Source organism: Morus notabilis, unplaced genomic scaffold (genome assembly GCF_000414095.1).
Source record: "Morus notabilis unplaced genomic scaffold, ASM41409v2 Scaffold235, whole genome shotgun sequence".
In the NCBI taxonomy this organism is placed as follows: Eukaryota; Viridiplantae; Streptophyta; class Magnoliopsida; order Rosales; family Moraceae; genus Morus; species Morus notabilis.
Window position 1 is genome coordinate 303,412 of NW_010360036.1, and position 25,376 is coordinate 328,787.

Genomic DNA, 25,376 nt, shown 5'->3' on the forward strand with positions numbered 1-25,376 from the left:
TTTAAAATTAGTGATTTTTTATTGTCATTTGAAATTTAAATTTTGTGAAAGAAAAAAAATTAAAATTCTTTGTGAAAGAAAAAAAATTTAAATTTTTTATGAAAAAAAATATTGTAATTAAATTAAAATTATGAGTTTAAAGTTTAAACGCAGTCAATAAATGAGCCTTTTTAAGTGTCCGCAGGTTTAGCTTCTAAGGCTTGAGCAAATGCCATAAACGGTCAGCTTTGCATTTGCTTAAATTGCTACCGAGAATAATAGATTACATTTTCGGGACAAAATGGCCACTATTTTTTTTTTTTTCTCTCTTTCTGTGGAGCCCCAAGTATTTGAACTCAGATTCTGAGTGAAAAAACGGCTAATGGTAGGCAAGAATTGAAACTCTGGCTTGAGGGCCTCCTTGGACGTATACAAAACTGCACTGCTCTCCGGGCTTCAAGACTTTGTGCCATTGAGGAAGCTCGTAAGTGTTCTTTTCGTTAGTCTTGGAGAGACCCCATAAAGATCCTGTGAGGTTCTCAAGCCCCAATTTAAGACCTGTTATTGGCTTCTTTGATGTGTTCTTGATTATCACCCTGTGCCTATAATACGTTTGGCCTCCGATTGTCCACGTGTTGGTTATCGCGTGAAGAAACTTGACAGGGGTTTCTGCAAGATATTCAAATCGCATGGCCATGTTAGTTGATATAAATATAATATGTATGATTTTCATAGTTGAGTCAAGCCCTTAACTTTTTTATAACAACTCACGTGACAGATATTTGTCATTTTTGCTGATAGATGATGCTTTTTGCTGATAGATGATGCATTTAATATCTAATCGACGTGACAATTTTTTGCACATAGTTGATGTTAAGAGAGCCTTGACATTATTCTTTGATCATTAATGTTTGGTTCGCGGATTCAGAATCATGATTCATAATCATTCTCGATTTATGTGTGAAAAAATACTGTAACGAATCACGAATCATAATTCGAATCATGTCACGAATACACCAACCAAACACACCCGAAAAAAAGTCCATTATGATATCTTTGCTTTACCTGAGCTTGGGCTTGGTCTTGGTGTTTCATGGTTATAAGTATCTGAAAAATCATTAGGTAACACAAGTAAATAAACATTCAAGCAAAAAATGAATAAATAAATAAATAAATAAACAACTTAAATGTGTTGTAAACTACAAAGTCTTTTCAACGTTTTCTTTCTGGTTACTAACAACTTTCAAACAGAGATATGAAACACATACTTGGCGTTGTCTGGTGGGAAATTGGTGATTGTTGTCTACGATAAGAACCTGTAATATATGAAAAAGGGTACAAGAAAATATCAGATATGTCTCAAAAGATTTGAACACAAAAGAGGATGGCCTTAGTCAAAGTACACACCTTGAATTCCATTCACAGTAATGTGCAACTTAGAGAAGAGGCCTACAAGAGGGGCACAACCAGAAAGTGTTGGCTCCGTTTGTTCATAGTCCGATCGGTCATCGGAGAAGTCATCATTCTTGTCAGGGCCACCAACAAGGGCTCCATAGATGACATTTGGATTCGCCTCGGGGCGACGGTACCACACGTCGAATCCTTGCACACACCCAACCAGGGAGTTGAGAGTGAACTTAGAAGCAATGGAAGCACCCCTGTGGTGTACATGGATTGGATACTTTGGTCCATATCCAACCAAGTAGCTCATGGCCTTGGGATTTTTACCTAAAATGTAATCAGCCTGTGTAGAAAATAAAGTACCGTGTTACTACTCCGTTTGATTATTTTTACTAATAATCAGTATTATTTTGGTTTAAAATGAGGGGGAAAAAAAGGTAATTTAGCTTTTGATGCAAGTACTAATAAGTTTTCTCTTTAAAAATCTCTCCACTTTTGAATCAATTAAAAATGGTCTTTTCAGGAATACCTCCACTCTTTTCTTTTCTTCCAATTTTCTCCTCTACCCTAGTATAAGAAACTAGATTTTGTTCCTCCACTATTATTAGAATAACCAAAAAGAAAGATGAAAAGAGTATAAACCTGTGACTTAGCAAAGTTGAGAAGCTCTTGAGGTTGAACTTGGCCATCTGGGCAAGTGAGTTTGGCATTTGCCGCGCGTAGATAATCGGAGTAAACGGCTAGAAGAAATGCAGCTGAGGAAACATACTGCATGTTGTTCCATTCACGCACATACAACAACCCCCCTAATTGAAAAAAATAAAGAAAAAAAAAGATATCATGAATACTTCAATTATAAACTTGTCTTGAAAGCAATTCCAAAGAATAGTTTGGACTCTTACCAGGAGTTATGTAGGCATTGTAACCATCATTCTTTTGAAGACAAGCACAGGCAAAGTAGTCAGCTTTGGCCTGATATTGTTTAAGTGTGGAAGTGTAAGCACTGCCGCGCCCCTCCAACAATATCTGCAAAACAGCGAAAACTAATGTCGATTCACCCCTGATAGCTTAAGTTTTTCGGGAAAAGTGGTAAACTGACAGTTTCTTACATTTGAAGGCTCTAAAACAAAAAGAAAAAAAAAAAAGAGGCCATGAATTTGGTACCTTAGAGAGAAGGATTTGAACACCAGCATATTTGTTGTCCCAAGAGAACTCTTTCATTGCCCATCCGGTTCCTCCCATGTAAACTGCATTGTCAACCACATACTTCAAGTAGTACTCCTCATCGGTTGCGCGGTAGAGCCATGCGGCAGCCCATAGCAGCTCATCCTTTTAGTGCCAAAAGTGAAATATTAGATTTAGGAAACAGAAAACAAGAGATAACAACAGTTACGATCATATTGAAAATAGTTCACTTACTGAGTAACCGGATGAGGTATAGAATTCCTTAGCATTCTGGATAGAATCGTCATATAGACCTCTGAATCTATCAGCAAAAGTGAAAAGCTGCACAAACAAGTCAAACATGTAATCTTTCAGAAAAGCGTTACCAATACAAATGGGAAAAAGAGAAGCGTTATTCATCACCATACGTGTGTGTCGGTAAAAGAGAACTACTGCGTAGCAAAAAGTAAAACAACTGAACCTTATTATGTTAGTGGAATATCATTAATTATGTGGCTTTGAAGATGTACAAACCTGTTTTGCATGAACTAAGAGGAGGCTTGAGTATGAAGAGTTGTAAGGCTTAAAAGCTATGGCAGCTGCAGCCAATGCGGCGGCGGTTTCACCGGCAAGGTCAGAACCTGGATGGTTTTCGTCGAGCTTGTAAGCAGTTCTCGAGGTGGTCATGTCTTCGGCACGCTCCCAACAGTAGTGGTCAGAGTCCCCATCTCCCACCTGAGGTAATTTTGATGAAAAATTTAAAAGATCTCCTACTGTCAACGTATGTCCAAAAACTGAGGCTCATAATGCATAAATGGCAAATTGGTACATAAAATTAGGACATGAGAAAGTCTGATAAAAGGACAAAATTTGGAACTTATGAAGATTGTTTTTGAATTGAAACAAAAAAAAAACAAAAAAAAAAAGAAGCTTAAATTTTCCCTAGTGGCTCGAGGAAAATGAAATAGGTGAGCAAAGTTACTTGTGCCCAGAGAACATTAGGCTGTGGATGTGCCTTCATGAAGTAGTCAGTGCCCCATCTGATGGCCCACAATGTATGTCCCATTTGGTCTAAATCTGTGATTTCCTTTCTGAAATCAATGACTCCCCATGAAAGCATTGTGACAGTAAATGCCATTGGCAGCCCAAATTTCACGTGATCTCCTGCATCATAATACCCTCCAACCAAATCCACCTGCACCACAAATAAAAAAAAGTGTTGGCAACTATCAATAGATAATAATGTTGTTGTTTATCAACATCACTGACAAATCCTGCAACGAATAGTTTTTCTTGTTATAATGCGTGAGAATGTAAATTTTTAACTTACCCCCTGAGCCAACCCATCCTTGAGCCCCGAGCCGCCGCGCCACTTGACTCGCTGGTCGAGTGGTAGTTTACCGGACCTTTGTGCCTCCAAGAACATCAAGCTCTTGTCAAGGGCCTCTCCATAATTAAATTCCGCGGCCGCCTCTAGTCGGAGAACGCCGACTAGCAATGCTAGGAAGAGCAAGTTCTTCATGATTTGGACAAGTTTTGATCAACTCTTGACTAGTGCAAGTTCAACAATTGCCTAGTTCTGATCTATTGCACGTTTTTATCCACTTGTGCAAGTAATGTTTATATAGGGAATCAAACACAAGAAGAAGAAGAAAAGAAAACTAAAACTAACTAGAACTGTACTAGTTGTAGCCCGCACGTTGTGATTGACATTGTTTAGTCATAATTCATAGATGACACAAATACATAGTAGAGCTTCTCACGTTGTGATTATGTTCTTAAAATGGCTTCTTGGGGTGCACATAATATGGCATGGCAAATCAGGTCCGTCCACGTGGACTTGTTTATGATCTGTGTCCAAATGCTGGGTAACCAAACTGATTGACCTTCATCTTCATATTTATTTAAGTTCGTAAGTAGGTTGGTTGGTAGACAAATGTTAGAGGAAGCCATTTTCTGTGTGGAATTATGAACATCACAAAGTGATTGGAGCACAAAAAAAATTTAATTGGATACGTGCAATTATATTTTTTCAAAATAAATAATTAGATATATGTTGATTGTCAACTGCAATCAATTATTTTAAATAATTTAGGAAGAATAAGATTTACTTCGCCTTATCAAATGTATCACTTAACTTATCCAATGTACCCATAAAATGGCCCTCAAGTGTTGCCTCGTGTTGTCAAACATTTACATTCATTTTTTATTCTTTGTTCCTCACCTCTTCCTGTGGATTTTAGTTTTAGTTTAGGGCCCGTTTAGTTCGCTAATTCGAGTTTTTAATTCGAATTGAGATGTGATTTTATGTGAAAGCTTTTTATTGTAGTAAAAAAGTTTGATGTGCTGTTTCTGAGAGCTTTTTACTGTAGCAAAACTCGAATTCTAAACTCGAATCGGTGAAATGAATGGGGCCTTAGTGTTTTTTTTTTCTTTGTTCTATTTTTTCCCCCTCAGAAGGACATTATTTTTATCCTCAACTAACATATATTTTCAATTGTTTAAGAATTTTAATAAATCTTCAAATACCATCTGCCTAAAAAAATGAAACGTAAAGATCTAGATTGTTAAAAAAAAAAAATCTCATTTTTCTCTGAACAAATGACGGAGAACATACATATTTGAACATTGAAATACATGTCGCTTTTCAGTGTATAAATGACAACGCAGTTTGTTTCCTGAAATGGTCGGCAACTGATTTCTAACATAAAACGAAGCAATTTCGGATCAAAAACTAGTTTAAACACGATACACGACGAGCCGTTTTAACGTAAACGACAAAAAAAATTCTGAATATCATTTACCTTAGTGACGTGTCGTTTTTTGCACCTTTTTTTTTTTTTTTTTTTAGAATTGTTTTTCGCACTTATCAACAACAAAATTTGGTTGACATGCAATGGCAATTTTAAGATATAAACGATAACTACACGTCCTAAACATATAACGAAACCAATATATCAAATGTCATATGTGTTTGAGGAACTAGGGTCATTTATTATTTTGGTTTTTTGCTTTCTTTCTTTTCTTTTTTTGTTAATTAAAAAAGAGCATATAATCCTCAAAAATTAAAAAAGAAAAGATAATAGGGCTCAACCCTCAACCTAATCAATGTTTCACCATTAGATCACATGTCAACTTCAGGCTATAAACGAGATTGAAGGGATTGTTTCGCGGGATAAACGACATCTAATATTATGAAGCTAATTACAAAGACTTTGAAGGTAAACGACATGTCATTTTTACATGAAGGGCAATTTTGAGTTATCAGTGAAGTTGAAAGACGTTGCGTTTCTTCAAGTTCTTTTTTTTTTTTTGAAAAAAAACGTCATACGTTTTGCAAAATAAACGTAGGAAAACTTCAAACAAAAAGCGCTATATCAATTCTAGAATGAAACGACATCATACTGGATCAAAAAATCTGTTTTGCATAGAAAAACTCGACTTATTTATCTAACCGAAAAACACTATTATAGCTTCTTTTAATCTTACTTGTACAGAAAAAAAAAAAAACTCATAATTTGATAAACAAAAAACCAAAAAATTTCTTGCCGCAGTATTAGGCGTGTTTTGAAAGAAAAATTAAAACGTTTTTAATCTCAGACAGAAATTATTTTTAAAAATACATTTGGTAGTTTTATCAAGAGATTATTTTCAGTGTAAAAAAATTCATTAATATCTCTTTTTCTCTTTCTCTGCTCGAGAGAGCAGAAAATAAAAATAAAAAATGAAAAACGACTAAAAATTATTTTTCATTTCTCTCTCATTTTATACTAAATTAAAAAATTATTTTCATTTCTATTTTTTGTCCTTATTACACTAAATATCGTTTTAAGAACGTTTTTTTTTTTTTTTCTCAAAAAACAAAAAAGAGATTAATTCGGTTATTGTGTTGTCTTCTATGCGACTATGCGAGGCACCAATGTGTTAGCTTGTCAAACGACATCGTCTTGAGAAAAACCGTACAACATAAACGACACCGTTTTGTTTAAACTACATCAATTTAAGCTTTCTAAGCAAAAAGTGAATGCCAGAGGTGGAAAAGCTAGAAAATACATTGTATAGAGACCTCCAGTCGTTTTTTCAAAGAATCAAACATTAATCAAAAGGGGGAAAAAAAAAAGAAAAAACATATACTTTTATCTCATTATAGGTGCCGTCGGACGGGCAGTATCGTTAAGAAACTTGCGCCAAAAGGCGGAAAAAAAAAAAAAAAATCACAACGAAGAAGTTTCCCAAAAACTACCTCAGTTCAGCACCGCCCTTTCCTGGACCGCCATTGCATGGTCTCCCAAATATTTCTTTAAGGTCCAATTCCATGGTCTAGTCCTCGGAAACCCACACCAACGAGCCGCAAAAGAGAAGGAAGATCGGCGGCTGCGGAGGGCGCCGGGAAAATGAGGAGGAGGAGTGTCGCCGGAAAATTGAGGAGGAGGAGTGATGGAGGAATCATCGTCATCGTCATGGTCGTCGTCTTCGGCGGACTCGATGGCGATCCTTCTGGAAGACTTCGGGCAAAAGGTTGACCTGACTCGCCGGATCCGCGAGGTGCTCCTGAACTACCCGGAGGGGACAACGGTGATGAAGGAGCTCATCCAGAACGCCGACGACGCCGGCGCCACCAAGGTTTGTCTCTGCTTGGATCGCCGCGTCCACGGCTCCGAGTCTCTGCTCTCGCCGACGCTGGCGCAGTGGCAGGGACCCGCGCTCTTGGCCTACAACGACGCTGTTTTTACGGAGGACGATTTCGTCAGTATTTCGAGGATCGGTGGTAGTAGCAAGCACGGCCAAGCATGGAAAACCGGCCGGTTTGGGTAACGGCTTCTCCATCGTTCTAAATATGTGTTTAATTGTCGTATTAATGCTTTGTTATACTCTTTTTCCATGTTTTTGTTAGCATACAAATTTTCCGAATTTAGCCTGAGAATAGCAGGTGTTTCGGAACGGCAATGTACTATGAAATATAAGTTGGAGAAATCAAATTATCACTTTCTGGTACAAACAACAATTAGAATTAGAATCTCTTATAAGAATCTATTGTTCTTTTTCTTTTTTGTTTTTAAAGTTTTTTCATGGCAGCATTGTGTTCTTTGTTTTGAAAGTTGTTTAGTTGATAATAATCAAAATACGATCTTTATTATATTTATAAATAGAATAGCAAAAATAGTATAACCTTATTAGCGTTAAGATGCATATGGTCTAACTATATTTTCATTCTTGGTTTAAATAAAGATAGTCACGTCAGAATTTGGAAGGCTTTAATATTTTCCGACATTAATTTGATTTTTTTTCTTTAGGGTTGGCTTCAACTCGGTGTACCATTTAACAGATTTGCCTTCATTTGTGAGTGGAAAATATGTCGTATTATTTGATCCTCAGAGTATTTATCTTCCCAAAGTTTCTGCATCCAATCCCGGCAAACGAATTGACTATGTTAGTTCTTCAGCCATCTCAGTATACAGAGATCAGTTTTTTCCATATTGTGCTTTTGGTTGTGACATGACAAGTCCTTTTGCTGGAACTCTATTCCGTTTTCCTCTGAGGAATGAAGATCAGGCATCCAGAAGTAAGCTCTCGAGGCAAGCGTATTTGGAGGACGACATTTCTTCCATGTTTATGCAGCTTTATGATGAAGGAGTATTCACATTACTCTTTCTAAAGAGTGTATTATGTGTTGAAATGTATGTATGGGAAGCCGAGGAATCTCAACCTAGGAAGCTTTATTCATGCTCTGTGAGTTCAGCAAATCATGACATTGTTTGGCATCGGCAAGCAGTATTGAGGTTGTCAAAGTCGGTAATTTCAAAAGATACTGAGATGGACTGCTATTCATTGAACTTCTTGAGGGAGGCAGCAGTAGGGTACCATTCTGAGAAGAAGACAGATTCTTTTTATATTGTACAGACAATGGCATCAACATCCAGCAGGATCGGTTTGTTTGCTGCTACTGCTTCTAAAGAATATGATATTCACTTGCTCCCATGGGCATCAGTTGCAGCTTGCACATCGAATAATTCATTGCATGTAATTTACAACATCTAACCCTTCATATATGTTTCCAATAATTTATCTTTCCTAATACTTTTGAGTATAATTTCTAATACCTGATATGTTCATATCTTCTGCTCTTCTCTTATATATATATATATATATATATATATATAATATTTATATACATGCTCAGCCATTTATTCTTTTGCATACATAATATATATAGGCTAAATTGTTTATTTTCTTCCTTAATTGTTATTTTGTTCTCCTGCTTGTCCCTTTTAGTTCCAAACCTAATGCTGCTGCAATTTGATATTTTACAGAGTGATGCTCTTAAGGTTGGCCAGGCATTCTGTTTCCTTCCTTTGCCTCTAAGAACTGGTTTATCTGTGCAAGTTAATGGATATTTCGAGGTCTCATCAAATCGTCGTGGCATTTGGTATGGAGATGACATGGACAGAAGTGGAAAAATTCGTTCTATCTGGAACAGGCTCCTTTTAGAAGATGTTGTGGCTCCAAGTTTTAGGCAACTTCTTCTTGGTGTACAAGGATCGCTAGAGTCAAAAAGTTTTTATTACTCTTTATGGCCTTGTGGATCTTTTGAAGAGCCGTGGAACATTTTGGTTGAGCAAATTTACAAAAATATTTCTGATGCACCTGTACTGTATACAGATCTTGAGGGTGGGAAATGGGTATCACCAATTGAAGCTTTTCTTCACGATGAAGAATTTTTGAAAAGTAAGGAGCTAGGTGAGGCTCTGACGCAGCTAGGAATGCCTATTGTGCATCTGCCCACCTCTTTATCTAACATGCTCCTAAAATTTGCTTATACATCTCAACCAAAGGTGGTAACACCTGATACAGTACGTCATTTTCTCAGAGAGTGCAAATCTCTTTCGGCTTTGGGAAAATCTTACAAGCTTGTACTGTTGGAATATTGTCTTGAAGACTTGATTGACATAGATGTTGGTGAACACGCATGTAACCTACTTCTGCTTCCACTGGCAAATGGTGATTTTGGATTATTCTCTGAAGCCTCAAAGGGAAGTTCTTACTTTATCTGCAATGAATTAGAATACAAGCTGCTTCCACGAATACATGACAGAGTTATTGATATGAATATTCCTCATAACATACTGAGTCGACTTTCTGCTATTGCAAAGTCCTCCAAGTCAAATCTTGTTATTTTCAATGTTCATTACTTACTTCAGTTTTTTTCAAGATTTGCCCCTGCTGAATGGAAGTATAAGAACAAAGTGTCCTGGGACCTGGAGTCTTGTAATCATCCTACTTCAGCATGGGTAATGCTATTTTGGCAATATCTCAGAAATCATTGTGAAAAACTGTCATTGTTCAGTGATTGGCCCATCTTGCCTTCCATATCCGGGCATCTTTACAGAGCCTCTAGACAATCAAAAATGGTCAATGCTGAAAAGCTCCCTTACAAGATACGTGATATACTGATTAAAGTTGGATGCAAGATACTTAATCCTAGTTATGGAATTGAGCACTCAGATTTATCACATTATGTAAGTGATGTTAATGGTGCAAGCATTCTGGAGTCTATATATGATGTTTTCACCTCAAATGGCGGTATGCTTTCAACATTTTTGGGCAATTTGGAAGCAGAAGAGAGGGATGAACTACGTGTATTTCTCCTTGATCCAAAGTGGTATATTGGCGACTTTATGAATGAGTCTAACATAAGAAATTGCAAAAGGCTTCCTATTTATAAAGTTTATGCTGGGGGATCTAATCCAGATTTCCACTTTTCCGATCTTCAAAGTACACAGAAGTATATACCTCCATTTGACATCCCTGAGTGCTTTTTGGGGAATGACTTCATTATTAGCTCTTCAGATAGCGAGCAAGATATTCTGTTGAGATATTATGGCATTCAGAGAATGGGGAAGGCGTGTTTCTACAAGCAATATGTCTTAAATAGAATTCCGGAGTTGCAACCAGAAGTTCGTGACCACATCATCGTTTCTATTTTGCAAAGCCTACCACAATTGTGCATTGAAGACATATCTTTCAAGGAGTCTCTGAGAAACTTGGAATTTGTCCCAACCTTGAGTGGTGTTCTTAGGTGTCCTTCTATGTTGTATGATCCTCGTAATGAAGAACTCTATGCATTATTAGAAGATTCTGGGAGTTTTCCTCGTGGTCTTTTCCAAGAATCTCGCATTTTGGACATGCTACAAGGTTTGGGCCTCAGAACATCAGTATCCCCCGAGGCTGTCATAGAAAGTGCTCGACAAGTGGAACGGTTAATGCGTGAGGATCAACAAAGGGCTCATTCAAAAGGCCAGGTGCTTCTGTCCTACTTGGAAGTTAATGCAAGAAAGTGGATGCCTGATCCATTGGATGTTGAACAAGGAAAAATGAACAAAATGTTCTCACGAGCTGTTACCGTATTCAGACCTAGCAACTTAAAATCTGATCTCGAGAAGTTTTGGAGTGATTTACGGTTGATCTGCTGGTGCCCAGTATTAATTTATGCTCCATTTCAAGGTCTACCGTGGCCGGTTGTCTCATCCATGGTTGCTCCTCCAAAGCTTGTAAGACTGCAAACAGATCTGTGGCTTGTTTCAGGGAGTATGCGAATACTCGATGGAGAATGCTCGTCCACAGCATTATCATACAGCCTGGGATGGTCATCTCCACCAGGTGGAAGTGTGATTGCTGCTCAGCTACTTGAGCTTGGCAAAAACAATGAGATTGTGAATGATCAGGTGCTACGCCAGGAATTAGCCTTGGCAATGCCAAGGATATACTCAATACTGACAAGCTTGATTGGTTCAGATGAGATGGACATTGTAAAGGCTATTCTTGAAGGTTGTCGATGGATTTGGGTTGGTGATGGATTTGCAATTGCAGATGAGGTTGTCCTGGATGGCCCTCTCCATTTGGCCCCTTATATACGTGTTATACCAATTGATTTAGCAGTTTTCAAGGAATTATTTTTAGAACTTGGCATCCGAGAATTCTTGAAGCCCACAGATTATAGTGATATTTTGTTTAGAATGGCCATGAAGAAAGGTTCCTCTCCTCTTAATGCACAGGAACTTAGGGCAGCCATATTGATTGTGCAGCATCTGGCTGAAGTTCCATTGCACGAACAAAAAGTAAAGCTTTATTTACCTGATGTATCGGGCACATTTTATCCTGCAAGCGACTTGGTTTATAATGATGCACCTTGGTTGCTTGGCTCAGAGGATCCCGGTAACCTTTTTAATGTCACTCCTAATGTGACCTTGAATGCAAGGAAAACAGTTCATAAATTTGTGCATGGGAACATATCAAATAATGTTGCAGAAAAGCTTGGCGTCTGCTCTCTTCGCAGGATTTTATTAGCTGAGAGTGCTGATTCAATGAATCTGAGTTTATCTGGAGCTGCAGAAGCTTTTGGACAACATGAAGCCTTGACAACTAGGCTCAAACATATACTTGAAATGTATGCAGATGGCCCTGGGATTCTGTATGAACTTGTGCAGAACGCAGAGGATGCAGGTGCTTCTGAAGTGATCTTTCTGTTGGATAAAACTCAATATGGGACTTCTTCTCTTCTTTCTCCTGAAATGGCAGATTGGCAAGGCCCTGCATTGTACTGCTTCAATGATTCCGTTTTCACTCCCCAAGACCTTTACGCAATCTCACGTATTGGCCAAGAAAGTAAACTAGAGAAGCCTTTTGCAATTGGAAGATTTGGTCTAGGTTTTAATTGTGTCTATCATTTTACAGACGTCCCCACATTTGTTTCTGGTGAAAACATTGTTATGTTTGATCCTCATGCTTGTCATTTGCCTGGGATCTCTCCGTCTCATCCTGGGCTACGAATTAAATTTGTGGGCAGAAGGATTTTGGACCAATTTCCTGACCAATTTTCTCCCTTCTTACACTTTGGATGTGACTTGCAGCATGAATTTCCTGGAACCCTTTTTCGGTTTCCACTTAGGACTGTGAGTGTTGCTTCTAGAAGTCAAATAAAGAAAGAAGGATACGCACCTGAAGATGTTATTTCTCTCTTTGATTCTTTTTCCCAGGTTGTTTCCGAGGCCCTACTTTTTCTACGCAATGTGAAAACTATATCCGTTTTTGTCAAGGAAGGAACTGGACATGAGATGCAACTCCTACATCGTGCTCGTAAGCATTGCATCAGTGATCCTCAAATGGAATCTAATTCCCTGCAAAGTATGTTTAGCTTTTTCGATGGACGGCAACATGGTGGAATGGATAAAGATCAATTTGTACAGAAAATGAACCAATTAATAATAGATGGGGACTTGCCATATAAATGTCAGAAGATTGTAATAACAGAGGAAAGCTCATTTGGCAATTTATCACACTGTTGGATAACCTCTGAATGTGTAGGTAGAGGGCAAACTAAGAAAAAGTCTGCAATGTCAAATGAAAAATCTCACGCTTTTATTCCTTGGGCATGTGTTGCTGCATATTTTCAATCTGTCAAGGTTGATAGAGAATTGAGTGATAGTATGAAGATGGAAGATGAAAGTAGAATTGCTTCTGAGTTGTTTAAAATTCCAACAGATTCAATTCAAGATAGGAAGGATTTTGAAGGCCGTGCCTTTTGCTTTCTGCCTCTGCCAATTAATACTGGTCTTCCAGCACATGTTAATGCATATTTTGAATTGTCATCAAATAGGAGAGACATCTGGTTCGGTAATGACATGGCAGGGGGTGGCAAAAAACGATCAGACTGGAATATTTATTTGCTGGAAGATGTTGTGGCCCCAGCTTATGGCCGTATGCTAGAGAAAATTGCATTGGAACTTGGTCCATGTGATTTGTTCTTTTCATTTTGGCCTCAGACAAGAGGATTACAACCTTGGGCATCAGTAGTGAGAAAACTCTACATATTCATTGCAGACTTGGGTCTACGTGTACTATACACAAAAGCTAGAGGGGGTCAGTGGATTTCGACCAAACAAGCCATATTTCCTGATTTTATGTTTAGCAAGGCTCGTGAGCTTGTTGAGGTACTTTCAGACGCTGGTCTACCACTTGTTACTGTTTCCGAGCCAATTGTTGAACGATTTATGGATGTGTGTCCATCGTTGCATTTTTTGACACCTCAATTATTAAGAACGTTGCTGATTCGAAGACGGCGTGGATTCAAGGACAGAAATGCAATGATCTTGACCCTTGAATATTGCTTGCTTGACTTGAAAATGCCCATTCAACCTACTTGTCTGCATGGTTTACCTTTGCTTCCTCTTGCCGATGGTTCATTTACATTGTTTGAGAAGAATGGAACAGGTGAAAGAATATATATTGCCCAAGGAGATGAGTATGCTCTGCTCAAAGTTTCAGTTCCTAATCAACTTGTAGATAGCGCGATTCCAGAAGGAGTTCATGAAAAGCTTTGTGACATAGCACAGAGTGGAGACTCAAATATCTCCTTTTTATCATGTCGTTTACTTGAAAAACTTCTTTTCAAGTTACTGCCAGCAGAGTGGCAACATGCCAAACAAGTGATTTGGGTTCCGAGTCATCAAGGTCAACCAAGTTTGGAATGGTTAAGACTTCTATGGGGCTATCTCAAGTCTTCTTGCGCTGATCTGTCCCTTTTTTCCAAGTGGCCTTTATTACCGGTTGGAAATAATTGTCTCATGCAACTAGTGGAAAATTCACGTGTGATTAGAGATGGTGGGTGGAGTGAGAACATGTCTTCTTTATTGCTGAAAATAGGATGTCTTTTCTTGAGTCCTGACATCCCAGTAGACCATCCACAATTGGGAAAATTTATTCAGCCGCCAACAGCAACTGGCATATTAAATGCACTTCTTGCAATTGCTGGTAAGCCAGAGAACATTGAGGGCCTTTTCGACAATGCATCCGAAGGTGAGCTGCATGAGCTTCGTAGTTTCATTCTCCAGTCTAAATGGTTTTCGGAAGGGCAAATTGAAAAGGTACATATTGACATCGTCAAGCACCTCCCTGTGTTTGAATTGTACAGAAGTAGAAAGCTAGCAAGTTTGAGTAATCCTATCAAGCGGCTCAAACCTAATGGTGTTCGTGAGGATCTGTTAGATGATGATTTTGTACGCACAGATTCAGAGAGAGAAAGTAGTATTTTGAGAACATATTTAGAGATTGGAGAACCCTCCAAGGTGGAATTTTATAATAATCATGTGTTAAACTGCATGTCAAAATTCCTTCCGCAGCAGGAAGTCCTTTCAGCCATTTTGCTTGACTTGAAGCTTCTCGTTGAAGAGGATAATTCTGTAAAGTCTGATCTTTCCACTGTAGCTTTCGTTTTAGCCGCTGATGGATCCTGGCAGCAGCCATCCAGGTACAGTTATGCAGTTTCTGTGATTTCTATTTACTTAAGTACTAGGTAGTACTCTAGTAGTTAGTGTTCTTGAATTGCCTTCTTATCAGGTTGTTTGGCATTTCATTCGTTTTGTTAGCTTTTTAACCCACTTTTGCATCAGGCTCTTTTTTATTAGAATTTAATATGGCTTATCTTTCTAATATATTTGTCTCACTGAATCATTTTCTTTTCAGGCTCTATGATCCTCGTGTACCTGAGCTACAAGCCGTGCTACATAGAGAAGTTTTTTTTCCTTCTGATGAGTTCTCAGATAACGAAACTCTAGAGGCTTTACTTAGTTTTGGACTCAGAAGAACTCTTGGCTTTACTGGATTGCTCGACTGTGCCAAATCCGTTTCTCTACTCCAGGATGCTGGCCAATCTGAGACACTAAATTATGGGAGGAAGTTACTAGTCCTTTTGGATGCCTTGTCACTGAAGCTGTCAAATCAGGAAGAAGGAAATTGCAATGAATCAAATAGGGACACGTTACTTGAGAACGCTAGTACTGAGAAAGAGGTGGTGCATCTTGAGTCTCCCAAGAGAGAGGAGAACTATCCTGTAGATGTTTCAGACATTAATCCATTTATTGGAGACTTTCTTGATGATAAAACTGAAGAAGTATTTTGGTCCAAAATGAGAGAAATTGCGTGGTGTCCTGTTTGTAGTGATCCACCTCTAAAAGGACTGCCATGGTTGAAATCCAGTCAGCAAGTAGCACCACCAAGCCTTGTGAGACTCAAGTCAGATATGTGGTTAGTGTCCCATTCAATGCATATACTAGATGGCGAATGCTGCTCAGTGTACCTAAAACGTAAACTCGGTTGGATGGATCAGATTAAACTAACTTTTTTGTTCACTCAGTTGATTGAGCTCTGCACGTTTTATGGCCAAATCAAGTCATCTTCAGCTGAACGAGCTGTTGTTGATGCTGCATTACAAAAGGGAATTCCATTGCTATATTTGAAGATGCAGGAATATGTTGGAACCAATGAATTGATGGAGCTTAAATCAGCACTACATGGTGTTTCTTGGATTTGGATTGGGGATGATTTTGTAGCCCCAAATGCACTTGCTTTTGATTCCCCTGTGAAATTCTCGCCATATTTGTATGTTGTTCCATCTGAATTATCAGAATTCAGGGATTTACTCTTGGAGTTGGGTGTTAAACTTAGTTTTGATATTCAGGACTATTTGCATGTATTACATCGGTTACAAAATGATTTGAGAGGGTTTCCACTATCGTCAGATCAGTTAAGTTTTGTCCTCTGCGTCCTTGAAGCTATAGCAGATTGTTGTGCAGACTTAGAGAAGCCATTGTCCGAGACTTCCACCAGCCCACTCTTAGTTCCAGTTTTTTCTGGAGTTTTGATGCATGTAGGGGATGTTGTGTATAATGATGCACCATGGATGGAAAATAGCACTCCTGTCGGGAAACAATTTCTTCATTCAAGTATCAACAATGATCTGGCAAATAGGTTGGGAGTACAGTCACTCCGCTGCCTCTCTTTAGTAGATGAAGAAATGACTAAAGACCTGCCGTGCATGGACTATGCTAGAATCAATGAGCTATTGGCCTTGCATGGGGACAGTGATCTTCTACTTTTTGATCTACTTGAATTGGCCGATTGCTGCAAAGCCAAGAAGCTACACCTCATCTTTGACAAGAGGACACATCCTCGCCAGTCTTTACTGCAACATAACTTGGGTAAATTTGTAATTATCTTTTTTTTTTTTATCAGTCAGAATGCACTTTTAAAGGACTTCTCAGGCAAAATCTACATTTTAGAATGATTTTGAGATTTAAAGAGACTGGTGAATTTCACATTTTTGTGTCCTGTACTGTTCTTCTAATTTTGGAAACTCGATGAAAATGTAGAAATAGGATTGAGCATGTTATTTAAGCTTGATTCTCTTAATGAAAAAAATTTATTCATCTTGTTTACAACATTGTCTCTTGTACAGGTGAATTTCAAGGGCCTGCCCTCGTTGCTGTTCTGGAAGGGGCCATCTTGAGCAGAGAGGAAGTAAGCAGTCTCCAGTTTTTACCTCCATGGAGATTACGAGGAAATACTCTTAGTTATGGTTTGGGTCTACTGAGCTGCTATTCTGTATGTAATCTCTTGTCAATGGTTTCTGGTGGCTTTTTTTATGTCTTTGATCCTTGTGGTTCCACATTTGCTGTACCTCCATCTCGTTCCCCTGCAGCAAAAGTATTTTCCTTGACAGGTACCCTTTTTTATATCATTTAATTGCAATTGTTTCCATACTTCTCTTTTACTTGATATGTTGTGCTTCTCATTCTTGATTTATGAATCATCATGCCATTGTTTGCTTCCATATTTGGAATATGGAGTCCGAGCTTACGCTTTTTTTCCTACCTTTTGATAGCTGCAGCTATTCCAATAGTTATTTTGGGAGCATTTTAATAGCTAGGAGTTTCAGGATCCAATTAACATTACAGTTTTCCTTGCTTGCCTCTTTTTTCTGGTGGCACCCCTAGTTCTCTTCTTGTTATTGGACCTGTGTTGCATTTAATATAATGTTTTGTTTCCCACATATACAAAAATTCTATGCCTATGTTGCATTCTTTAAGTGGGGCTAACTCCTTACAATCGGTTTATCTAAAAAGCTTCTTTACTGCTGCTGTTTCAGGTACTAATTTGACTGATCGGTTTCGTGATCAATTCAGTCCTATGCTTCTTGGTCAAAATACGTTATGGTCATCAGATTCAACAATTATTCGTATGCCTCTGTCATCGGATTGTTTAAAAGATGAACTTGAGCTTGGTTTAAGAAGAATTAAACAGATAAATGACAGATTTTTGGAGCAAGGGTCTAGAACACTTCTATTCCTAAAGTCAGTTATGCAGGTATCATTAGTGTTGAATGTGACGTTGAAAGCTGAACTTTTCCCCTCAACTTTTCTAGACTTTATAATTTCTTGTCTTTCTGATTTTGAATGACTATGCGCTCATCTAGACGGTGAAAGAGATAATTCTTATATGCTGTAGAGGTGTTTGTCTTTAAAAAGCTTGAAGCTGTAATAAAAAATTACCTTTATCATTTCTATAATTTCTTATTATTCGTGTTAAGTTCTTCTTAACTTGGTTTTATAAGCATATTGCGTGACCTTTAATATTTGAAATATGATCAGGTTTCACTGTTGACATGGGAGGAAGAGAGCCTGCGTCCGTGCGAAGATTATTCAGTTTGCATCGACTCTTCATCTGCTATCATGAGGAATCCATTTTCAGAAAAAAAATGGAGGAAGTTCCAAATATCGAGGCTATTTAGTAGTTCAAATGCCGCGATAAAATTGCATGTGATAGATGTGACCACAAAACAAGGTCAAGACAGAGTTGTTGATCAGTGGCTTGTAGTGCTCACCTTGGGTTCTGGGCAAACCAGAAATATGGCTCTTGATAGGTGAGTTAGGAAGTGGAAAATTATGGCATTTCTCTTGAATCTTCCAATGTGCTTTGAAATTGAAAAATGATTATACTTTTTCTGCTTTAGAGAAATGATTATATTTAACATTATCAATATGAGAGCATTTACGTTAAAAATGGTATAGATCCCCGTATTTTTCTGTAATTTGTAGGTGATATTACAATTAATGTTCTTAACTAATCCAATTCTGCAAAAGTGACTATGATATGCGTCGTGTTCAGTATGACCTTGCCATGATGAATTTGTGATTCCAGTAATTGGCTTCTGCTTTATTATTTCCTTTTCCTTTGCATTTATATATTCCATCTTCCTACGTTTTGAATTTCTACTTTGATGGAACTTTGGTTCCTCGGAATAGATCTGTTCAACCTTAATTCTTATTTCAACCTTGCCATGCTTGAGAGATTCTGGTTGTTTTCCTAGTTGTTTCTAAATGTTCTCTCAGACGTTTTTTATGGTTGTTTTACTATTTACCAGGCGGTATCTGGCATACAACCTAACACCTGTTGCTGGAGTTGCAGCTCATATATCCCGAAATGGCCATCCTGCTGATATTTGTTTGATGAGTTCCGTGATGACCCCTCTCCCACTTTCTAATGGCATAAAATTGCCGGTCACAGTGCTCGGTTATTTCTTGGTTTGCCACAATAATGGTCGTCATCTCTTTAAAGACCATGATCGAGAAGCTTCAAAAGAGGCATGGACTGATGCTGGAAATCAATTAGTTGAAGCTTGGAACACAGAGCTGATGTCTTGTGTTTGTGATTCCTACATCGAGTTGGTTCTGGAAATACAGAGGTTAAGAAGAGAACAATCTAGTTCTGCAATCGAGCCAAGTGCAGGACGTGCAGTTAGCCTCTTGTTGAAAGCCCATGGTGATCAAATTTATTCGTTTTGGCCAAGGACTTACGGGGATGATCCGTCCAGTCAAGTTGGTGATGTCAGTAATTTAGTTCCAAGAAAGGTTTCTAAAGCAGATTGGGAGTGCTTAATTGAACAAGTAGTAAAGCCTTTCTATGCTCGTGTTGTTGACCTTCCACTATGGCAGTTGTACTCGGGAAATTTAGTCAAGGCTGAAGAAGGCATGTTTCTTTCTCAACCTGGTAATGGGGTGGGTGGTAATCTTCTTCCAGCCACTGTTTGTGCCTTTGTAAAGGAGCACTACCCAGTGTTTTCGGTACCTTGGGAATTGGTGACAGAAATCCAAGCTGTGGGGATTACAGTAAGAGAAGTGAAACCTAAAATGGTTCGGGATCTTCTACGAGTTTCTTCGACATCTATTGTTCTTCAATCAGTTGATACATATGTGGATGTTCTTGAATACTGCTTGTCTGATATTCAGATTGGGGAAATATGCAATTCAATTAGAAACTCTTTCTCAGTTGACCACAATATTCATAATCTTCCTGCATTGTCCACCCAAAATGCAACAAGTTCAGGAGATGCCATTGAAATGATGACAAGTTTGGGGAAGGCCTTATTTGATTTTGGTCGGGGAGTTGTTGAGGATATTGGTAGAGCTGGAGGGCCCATGGCTCAGAGGAGAACTGATGCAGGTAGCAATAACAGTAGATATGGAAATTTAGACCAGAACCTTGTTTTAGTAGCCACTGAACTAAAAGGTTTACCGTGTCCAACTACTATAAACCATTTAACAAAGCTGGGGACTAATGAACTTTGGATTGGGAATCAGGAGCAACAAATACTGATGAAACCTTTGGCTGCAAAGTTTATTCACCCCAAGGTATTGGATAGATCAATCTTGGCTGACATTTTCTCAAATGGCGCATTGCAAATTTTATTGAAGCTGCACAATTTTACTCTTCAGTTACTGGCTTCTCATATGAGGGTAGTTTTTCATGAAAAATGGGTGAGTCATGTAATGGACTCGAATGTTGCTCCTTGGTTTTCATGGGAAAGTGCATCAGGTTCAGGTGGTGAAGGGGGCCCTTCCTCTGAATGGATAAGACTTTTCTGGAAAAATTTTAGTGGCTCTTCAGAAGACCTCTTACTGTTTTCAGACTGGCCAATAATTCCTGCTTTCCTCGGTAGACCAATCCTATGTCGTGTTAGGGAGCGTAACTTGGTTTTTGTTCCACCTGCTCTTCGCAATTTGGACTCTGCAGAAGGTGCCTTGGAGACAGATGCTTCAGGAAGTAGTTTGACTCCTGGCTCTGAATCAGTTCAAGCTTTCATTTCAGCTTTTGAAGAAGCCAAAAACAAATACCCTTGGTTGTTATCATTGTTGAATCAATGCAACATCCCAATTTTCGATATAGCTTTCATCGATTGTGCTGCTCCGAGCAATTGCTTACCAACTTCTGGCCAATCTTTAGGGCAAGTTATTGCTTCCAAGCTGGTTGCAGCTAAACATGCTGGCTATTTCCCTGAACTAACCTCTTTTGTTGCTTCTGATCGAGATGAACTTCTTGCACTTTTTGCCAATGATTTCTTGTCTAATGGTTCCAATTACACAAGTGAAGAACTCGAAGTTTTGCATTCTCTTCCTATATATAAAACAGTTGTGGGATCGTACACAAGATTGCATGGCAATGATCACTGTATGATTTCTTCAAATTCGTTTCTTAAACCTCATGATGAGCATTGCCTTTCTTATTCCACAGATTCAACTGAATTTTCATTGCTTATAGCCCTTGGAGTCTCCGAATTGCATGATAAACAAATCTTGCTTAGGTTTGGGTTGCCTGGGTTTGAAGAGAAACCTGAGTCTGAACGCGAGGATATACTGATATATCTTTTTACAAATTGGCAAGATCTTCAACTAGATTCTTCATTAGTAGAAGCTCTGAAGGAAACTAAATTTGTAAGGAATGCTGATGAATTTTGTGCAGATTTATCAAAGCCCAAGGAATTGTTTGATCCTGTTGATTCCTTACTGACATCGGTTTTCTCTGGTGAGAGGAAAAGATTTCCAGGAGAAAGGTTTACTAGAGATGGTTGGCTCCACATTTTAAGAAAAACTGGGCTCCGAACTGCAGCGGAAGCAGATGTTATACTTGAATGTGCCAGAAGAATGGAGTTCCTTGGAAAGGAATGCATGAAATCTGGGGATTTGGACGATTTTGACAACTCAACAAGCTCGCAGACCGAAGTTTCATTGGAGATATGGAAGTTAGCTGGTTCAGTTGTTGAAACGATCTTATCAAATTTTGCTGTCCTATATGGCAATAACTTCTGTAATGTCCTTGGAAAGATTGCATGCATACCCGCTGAATTTGGCTTTCCAGATGTTGGTGGCAGGAAAGGTGGCAAGAGAGTGCTCACTTCTTACAGTGAAGCTATTCTGTCAAAGGATTGGCCTCTGGCTTGGAGTTGTACTCCTATTCTGTCGAGGAAAAATTTTGTTCCTCCTCAATACTCTTGGGGCTCACTCCACCTGAGGAGCCCCCCAGCTTTTTCTACAGTTCTAAAACATTTGCAGGTAATTCTACTACTTAGACTATCCAAGAATACTAATAGTGTGTGTGAAATTTAATCGTATAACTGTGCTGTAGATTATTGGAAAAAATAGTGGTGAGGACACACTTGCGCACTGGCCAACTGCTTCAGGCATGATGACCATTGATGAAGGTTCTTGTGAAGTTCTGAAGTACCTGGATCAGATTTGGGCTTCCCTCTCTACTTCAGGTAAATGTCGTTCCTTTTTGTTTAATTAATTCATTAAAGTTAATAGGACAAATACTGTCTCTAAAATTAGGTCTTTCTGCATTATAGTTTATGGATAGTGAGTTTATTAGAATTTTTTACCATTTTTTTTATTTACCAACTTCAAGTGACATTATTAGTAAATTCTGTGGTTTTATTTTGTATTCAGATATAAAAGAGTTGCAGAAAGTGCCTTTTGTTCCTGCTGCAAATGGAACCCGCTTGGTGACTGCAAATCTGCTTTTTGCACGTCTATCAATTAACTTATCCCCGTTTGCTTTTGAACTTCCGGCCCTCTATCTTCCTTTTGTGAAGATTCTCAAAGATTTGGGACTCCAGGATGCGCTATCAATTGCTTCTGCCAAGGATCTTCTTTTGAGTCTTCAGAAAGCTTGTGGATATCAACGGTTAAACCCAAATGAGCTTCGTGCAGTATTAGAAATTTTGTTTTTCATCTGCGATGGTTCTGATGGGACAAGTATCTCTGTTGGGTCCCATTGGAAATCAGAAGCAATAGTCCCGGATGATGGCTGCAGACTTGTTGATGCAAGATCCTGTGTATATGTTGATTCTTATGGCTCCCGATTCGTCAAATCCATTGAAACTTCAAGGATAAGGTTTATTCACCCTGATCTTCCTGAGAGATTATGTATACTTCTGGGGATTAAAAAGCTGTCTGATGTAGTAATTGAGGTAACATTACATTCGAAAACTTCTTTTTTTTTTTCCAAATCGTCTACCTTGGTTGATTATGTTTCTTTTGAGATATTGTTAAAGTATAAAACTATTGTTGGCCCACCTCCTAACAGCTTAAGCTTTTGGGATCGATTGGTATCAGAGCGGGAGGTTCTAAATTCAAACCCCCGTAATTGCACTCTTTATCCCCATTTAAATTGTCATCATGTGTTGGGTCTTTAATATATCTCGGACTTAAATATTCACGTGTTGGGCTTTCTAATTAATTTACCCACACGATTGCCTATTATCCAACCCACACGTGAGGAGGAGTGTTAAAGTATAAAACTATTGTTGGCCCGCTTCTTAACCGCTTAAGCTTTTGGGATGGATTGATAAACTAACAGATATTCAATAACAGAGGCTTTCTCTAGTCATTGCTAAAACTTCCGTTGTGGTTGCAGGAATTAGTTCATGAGGAGCATTTACAAACTTTGGAACATATTGGATCAGTTCCGCTCTCAGCCATCAGAGAAAAACTGTTGAGCAAATCATTTCATGGTGCTGTTTGGACTGTTGTAAATAGCATGGCCAGTTACATTCCTGCACTTAAGAACTTAAACCCGGGAAGCATACAAAATTGCTTAGAAGCTGTTGCGGAAAAATTACTGTTTGTTAAGTGCCTTCATACTCGTTTTGTGCTTCGTCCAAAGTCTATAGATATTACCCATGAAGTTAGGGATTCTATTATTCCGGAGTGTATTGCTGGATGCCACCATCAGAGACTTTATTATGTAAACTGGTCCAAAACCCGTGTTCTGGTTGCTGAACCACCCGCTTTTCTCTCAGTTTTTGATGTTATTGCAAATGTTATTAGCCAGGTTTTAGGTTCCCCGACTCCATTACCTATTGGATCTTTATTTGTCTGTCCTGGAGGCTCTGAAAATGCAATTGTTGATATTTTAAAACTTTGCTCTGACAAAAAAGAAATGGAAACTTTGGTTGGAAGAAATAGTCTGATAGGGAAAGTATTGCCCCATGATACTCGTCAAGTACAGTTTCATCCATTAAGACCATTTTACGCTGGGGAAGTTGTGGCATGGCGACCTCAAAACGGTGAAAAGCTCAAATACGGTAGGGTTCCAGAGGACGTTAGACCATCAGCAGGACAAGCACTGTACAGATTCAAGGTGGAAACCTTACCTGGGGAAACACAATTTCTTCTTTCTTCACAAGTTTTGTCATTCAGAAGCACATCAATGGGCAGTGAGACTACAGTGGTGTTGGATGATGGTAACACAGTTAACAGTACGAATAATGCTGAAGTTCCAGAAACCTCAGCAAGAGCCAAAGCAAGATCTTCCCAGGTTTGGGCCTCTCTGTTCTCATTACATGGTGGTGAATGGCTTTTTCCTCTCTTTGTATGCAGAGAATTGCTATCTTTTAATCCTTTAGGTTAGACAATCCTGCAAATTTTTGAATTTGTTGGTTTATAGCATACCATGTTTCTATCCCTACTCCGGGCTTGAGAACTTGACTTCCAAACCGTATCTTTCAAGGGTTTTTATTATTAGTATTATTATCGTTTGTTGAGAAGATGATGTATCTATTGTATTTACTGGTTTATTTGGATGACATCAAGCATCAAACTGAGAATGCTTTCTTTGTTGGCAGCTGCAACCCGGTGCTGAGCTCCAATATGGCCGAGTCTCAGCTGCAGAACTGGTGCAAGCCGTAGATGAGATGCTTTCTGCAGTTGGAATACATATGGATGTAGAGAAGCAGTCCTTACTGCAAAAAACAGTGATGCTACAAGAACAGCTAAAGGAGTCGCAGACAATACTTTTACTTGAGCAGGTTAGTGTTATTAGTAGGCAAAATGTTAGTAATTTACTGATGCAATTTTTGTGGTGGAAGAGGGTAAATATATATTGTACGTCAAGTTTTTGAAATATACATAAAAAGTTATACCTCCTTTTAAGTTGGTACCTATGAAATTCCATGTCAATGATTTCAACCGCTGTATGAATCTGTTTCATGCTTCATTGATTTCCCAACTAAACGCTTACGATTTCTGAACAATTTTGCAGGAAAAAGCTGACGTGGCAGCAAAAGAAGCTGAATCGGCAAAGGCAGCATGGCTTTGTCGGGTGTGCTTGACTGCTGAAGTTGACATTACAATAGTTCCTTGCGGCCATGTTCTTTGTAGGAGATGCTCTTCAGCTGTTTCTAGGTGTCCATTTTGTCGTCTACAGGTCTCAAAAACTATGAGGATTTTTCGGCCATGAAAAAGGAGGTGTAACTATATATATATATATATATATATTATACTGAAAGCGGCGGAACAGTTGACTTAAAATATCCTTGGCCCATGGGATTTGTCAGATTTCTGCAAGAATTTTCTTTCAAAGTGTACATGGCGGCTCCTCCATTTGTTATGTGCATAGAAGATGGATTCAAAACGAAAATATATGGAGAGAGAACATGGTAATTGGTATTTTGTATATATATATTTTTAATCATTTAATGTATATAAATTTATCTTGCACAATAAAATGGTCATTTATTCTTCGCTTCTTTTTCTTGGTTGAAAAAAGAAAGGACACAAAATGATAAAGAAAGAGGGGAGAGAATTTGCAAAAATCAGTTCTCTAAGCAGATCGCTAGCTAATAACAACTTCCAAAATTCCAAAACCAAAACCAATATGGTCTG

At 38.4% G+C, this 25,376-nt stretch overlaps 2 protein-coding genes across 2 annotated transcripts; one reads left to right on the top strand and one right to left on the bottom strand.

Annotated features, from left to right (window-relative positions):
* Positions 1-311: 311 nt before the first annotated feature.
* Positions 312-4,066, bottom strand: LOC21401070 (endoglucanase 5). Its single transcript, XM_010095773.2, has 11 exons — positions 3,875-4,066; positions 3,527-3,739; positions 3,079-3,279; positions 2,800-2,886; positions 2,545-2,709; positions 2,283-2,406; positions 2,023-2,186; positions 1,387-1,723; positions 1,248-1,295; positions 1,045-1,086; positions 312-648 (listed from the first exon to the last, which is right to left on the bottom strand). The coding sequence occupies exons 1-11, from the start codon at positions 4,064-4,066 to the stop codon at positions 359-361; spliced, it is 1,863 nt and encodes a 620-aa protein (XP_010094075.1). The 3' UTR covers positions 312-358.
* A 2,889-nt stretch (positions 4,067-6,955) lies between these two features.
* On the top strand, positions 6,956-25,216 carry LOC21401071 (sacsin). The gene is made up of 13 exons (XM_010095774.2): positions 6,956-7,355; positions 7,839-8,565; positions 8,856-14,848; positions 15,064-16,577; positions 16,835-17,098; positions 17,525-17,742; positions 18,027-18,298; positions 18,800-21,764; positions 21,838-21,970; positions 22,158-22,681; positions 23,128-24,030; positions 24,338-24,520; positions 24,754-25,216. The coding sequence occupies exons 1-13, from the start codon at positions 6,982-6,984 to the stop codon at positions 24,949-24,951; spliced, it is 14,268 nt and encodes a 4,755-aa protein (XP_010094076.1). The 5' UTR covers positions 6,956-6,981; the 3' UTR covers positions 24,952-25,216.
* The last annotated feature ends 160 nt before the right edge of the window (positions 25,217-25,376 follow it).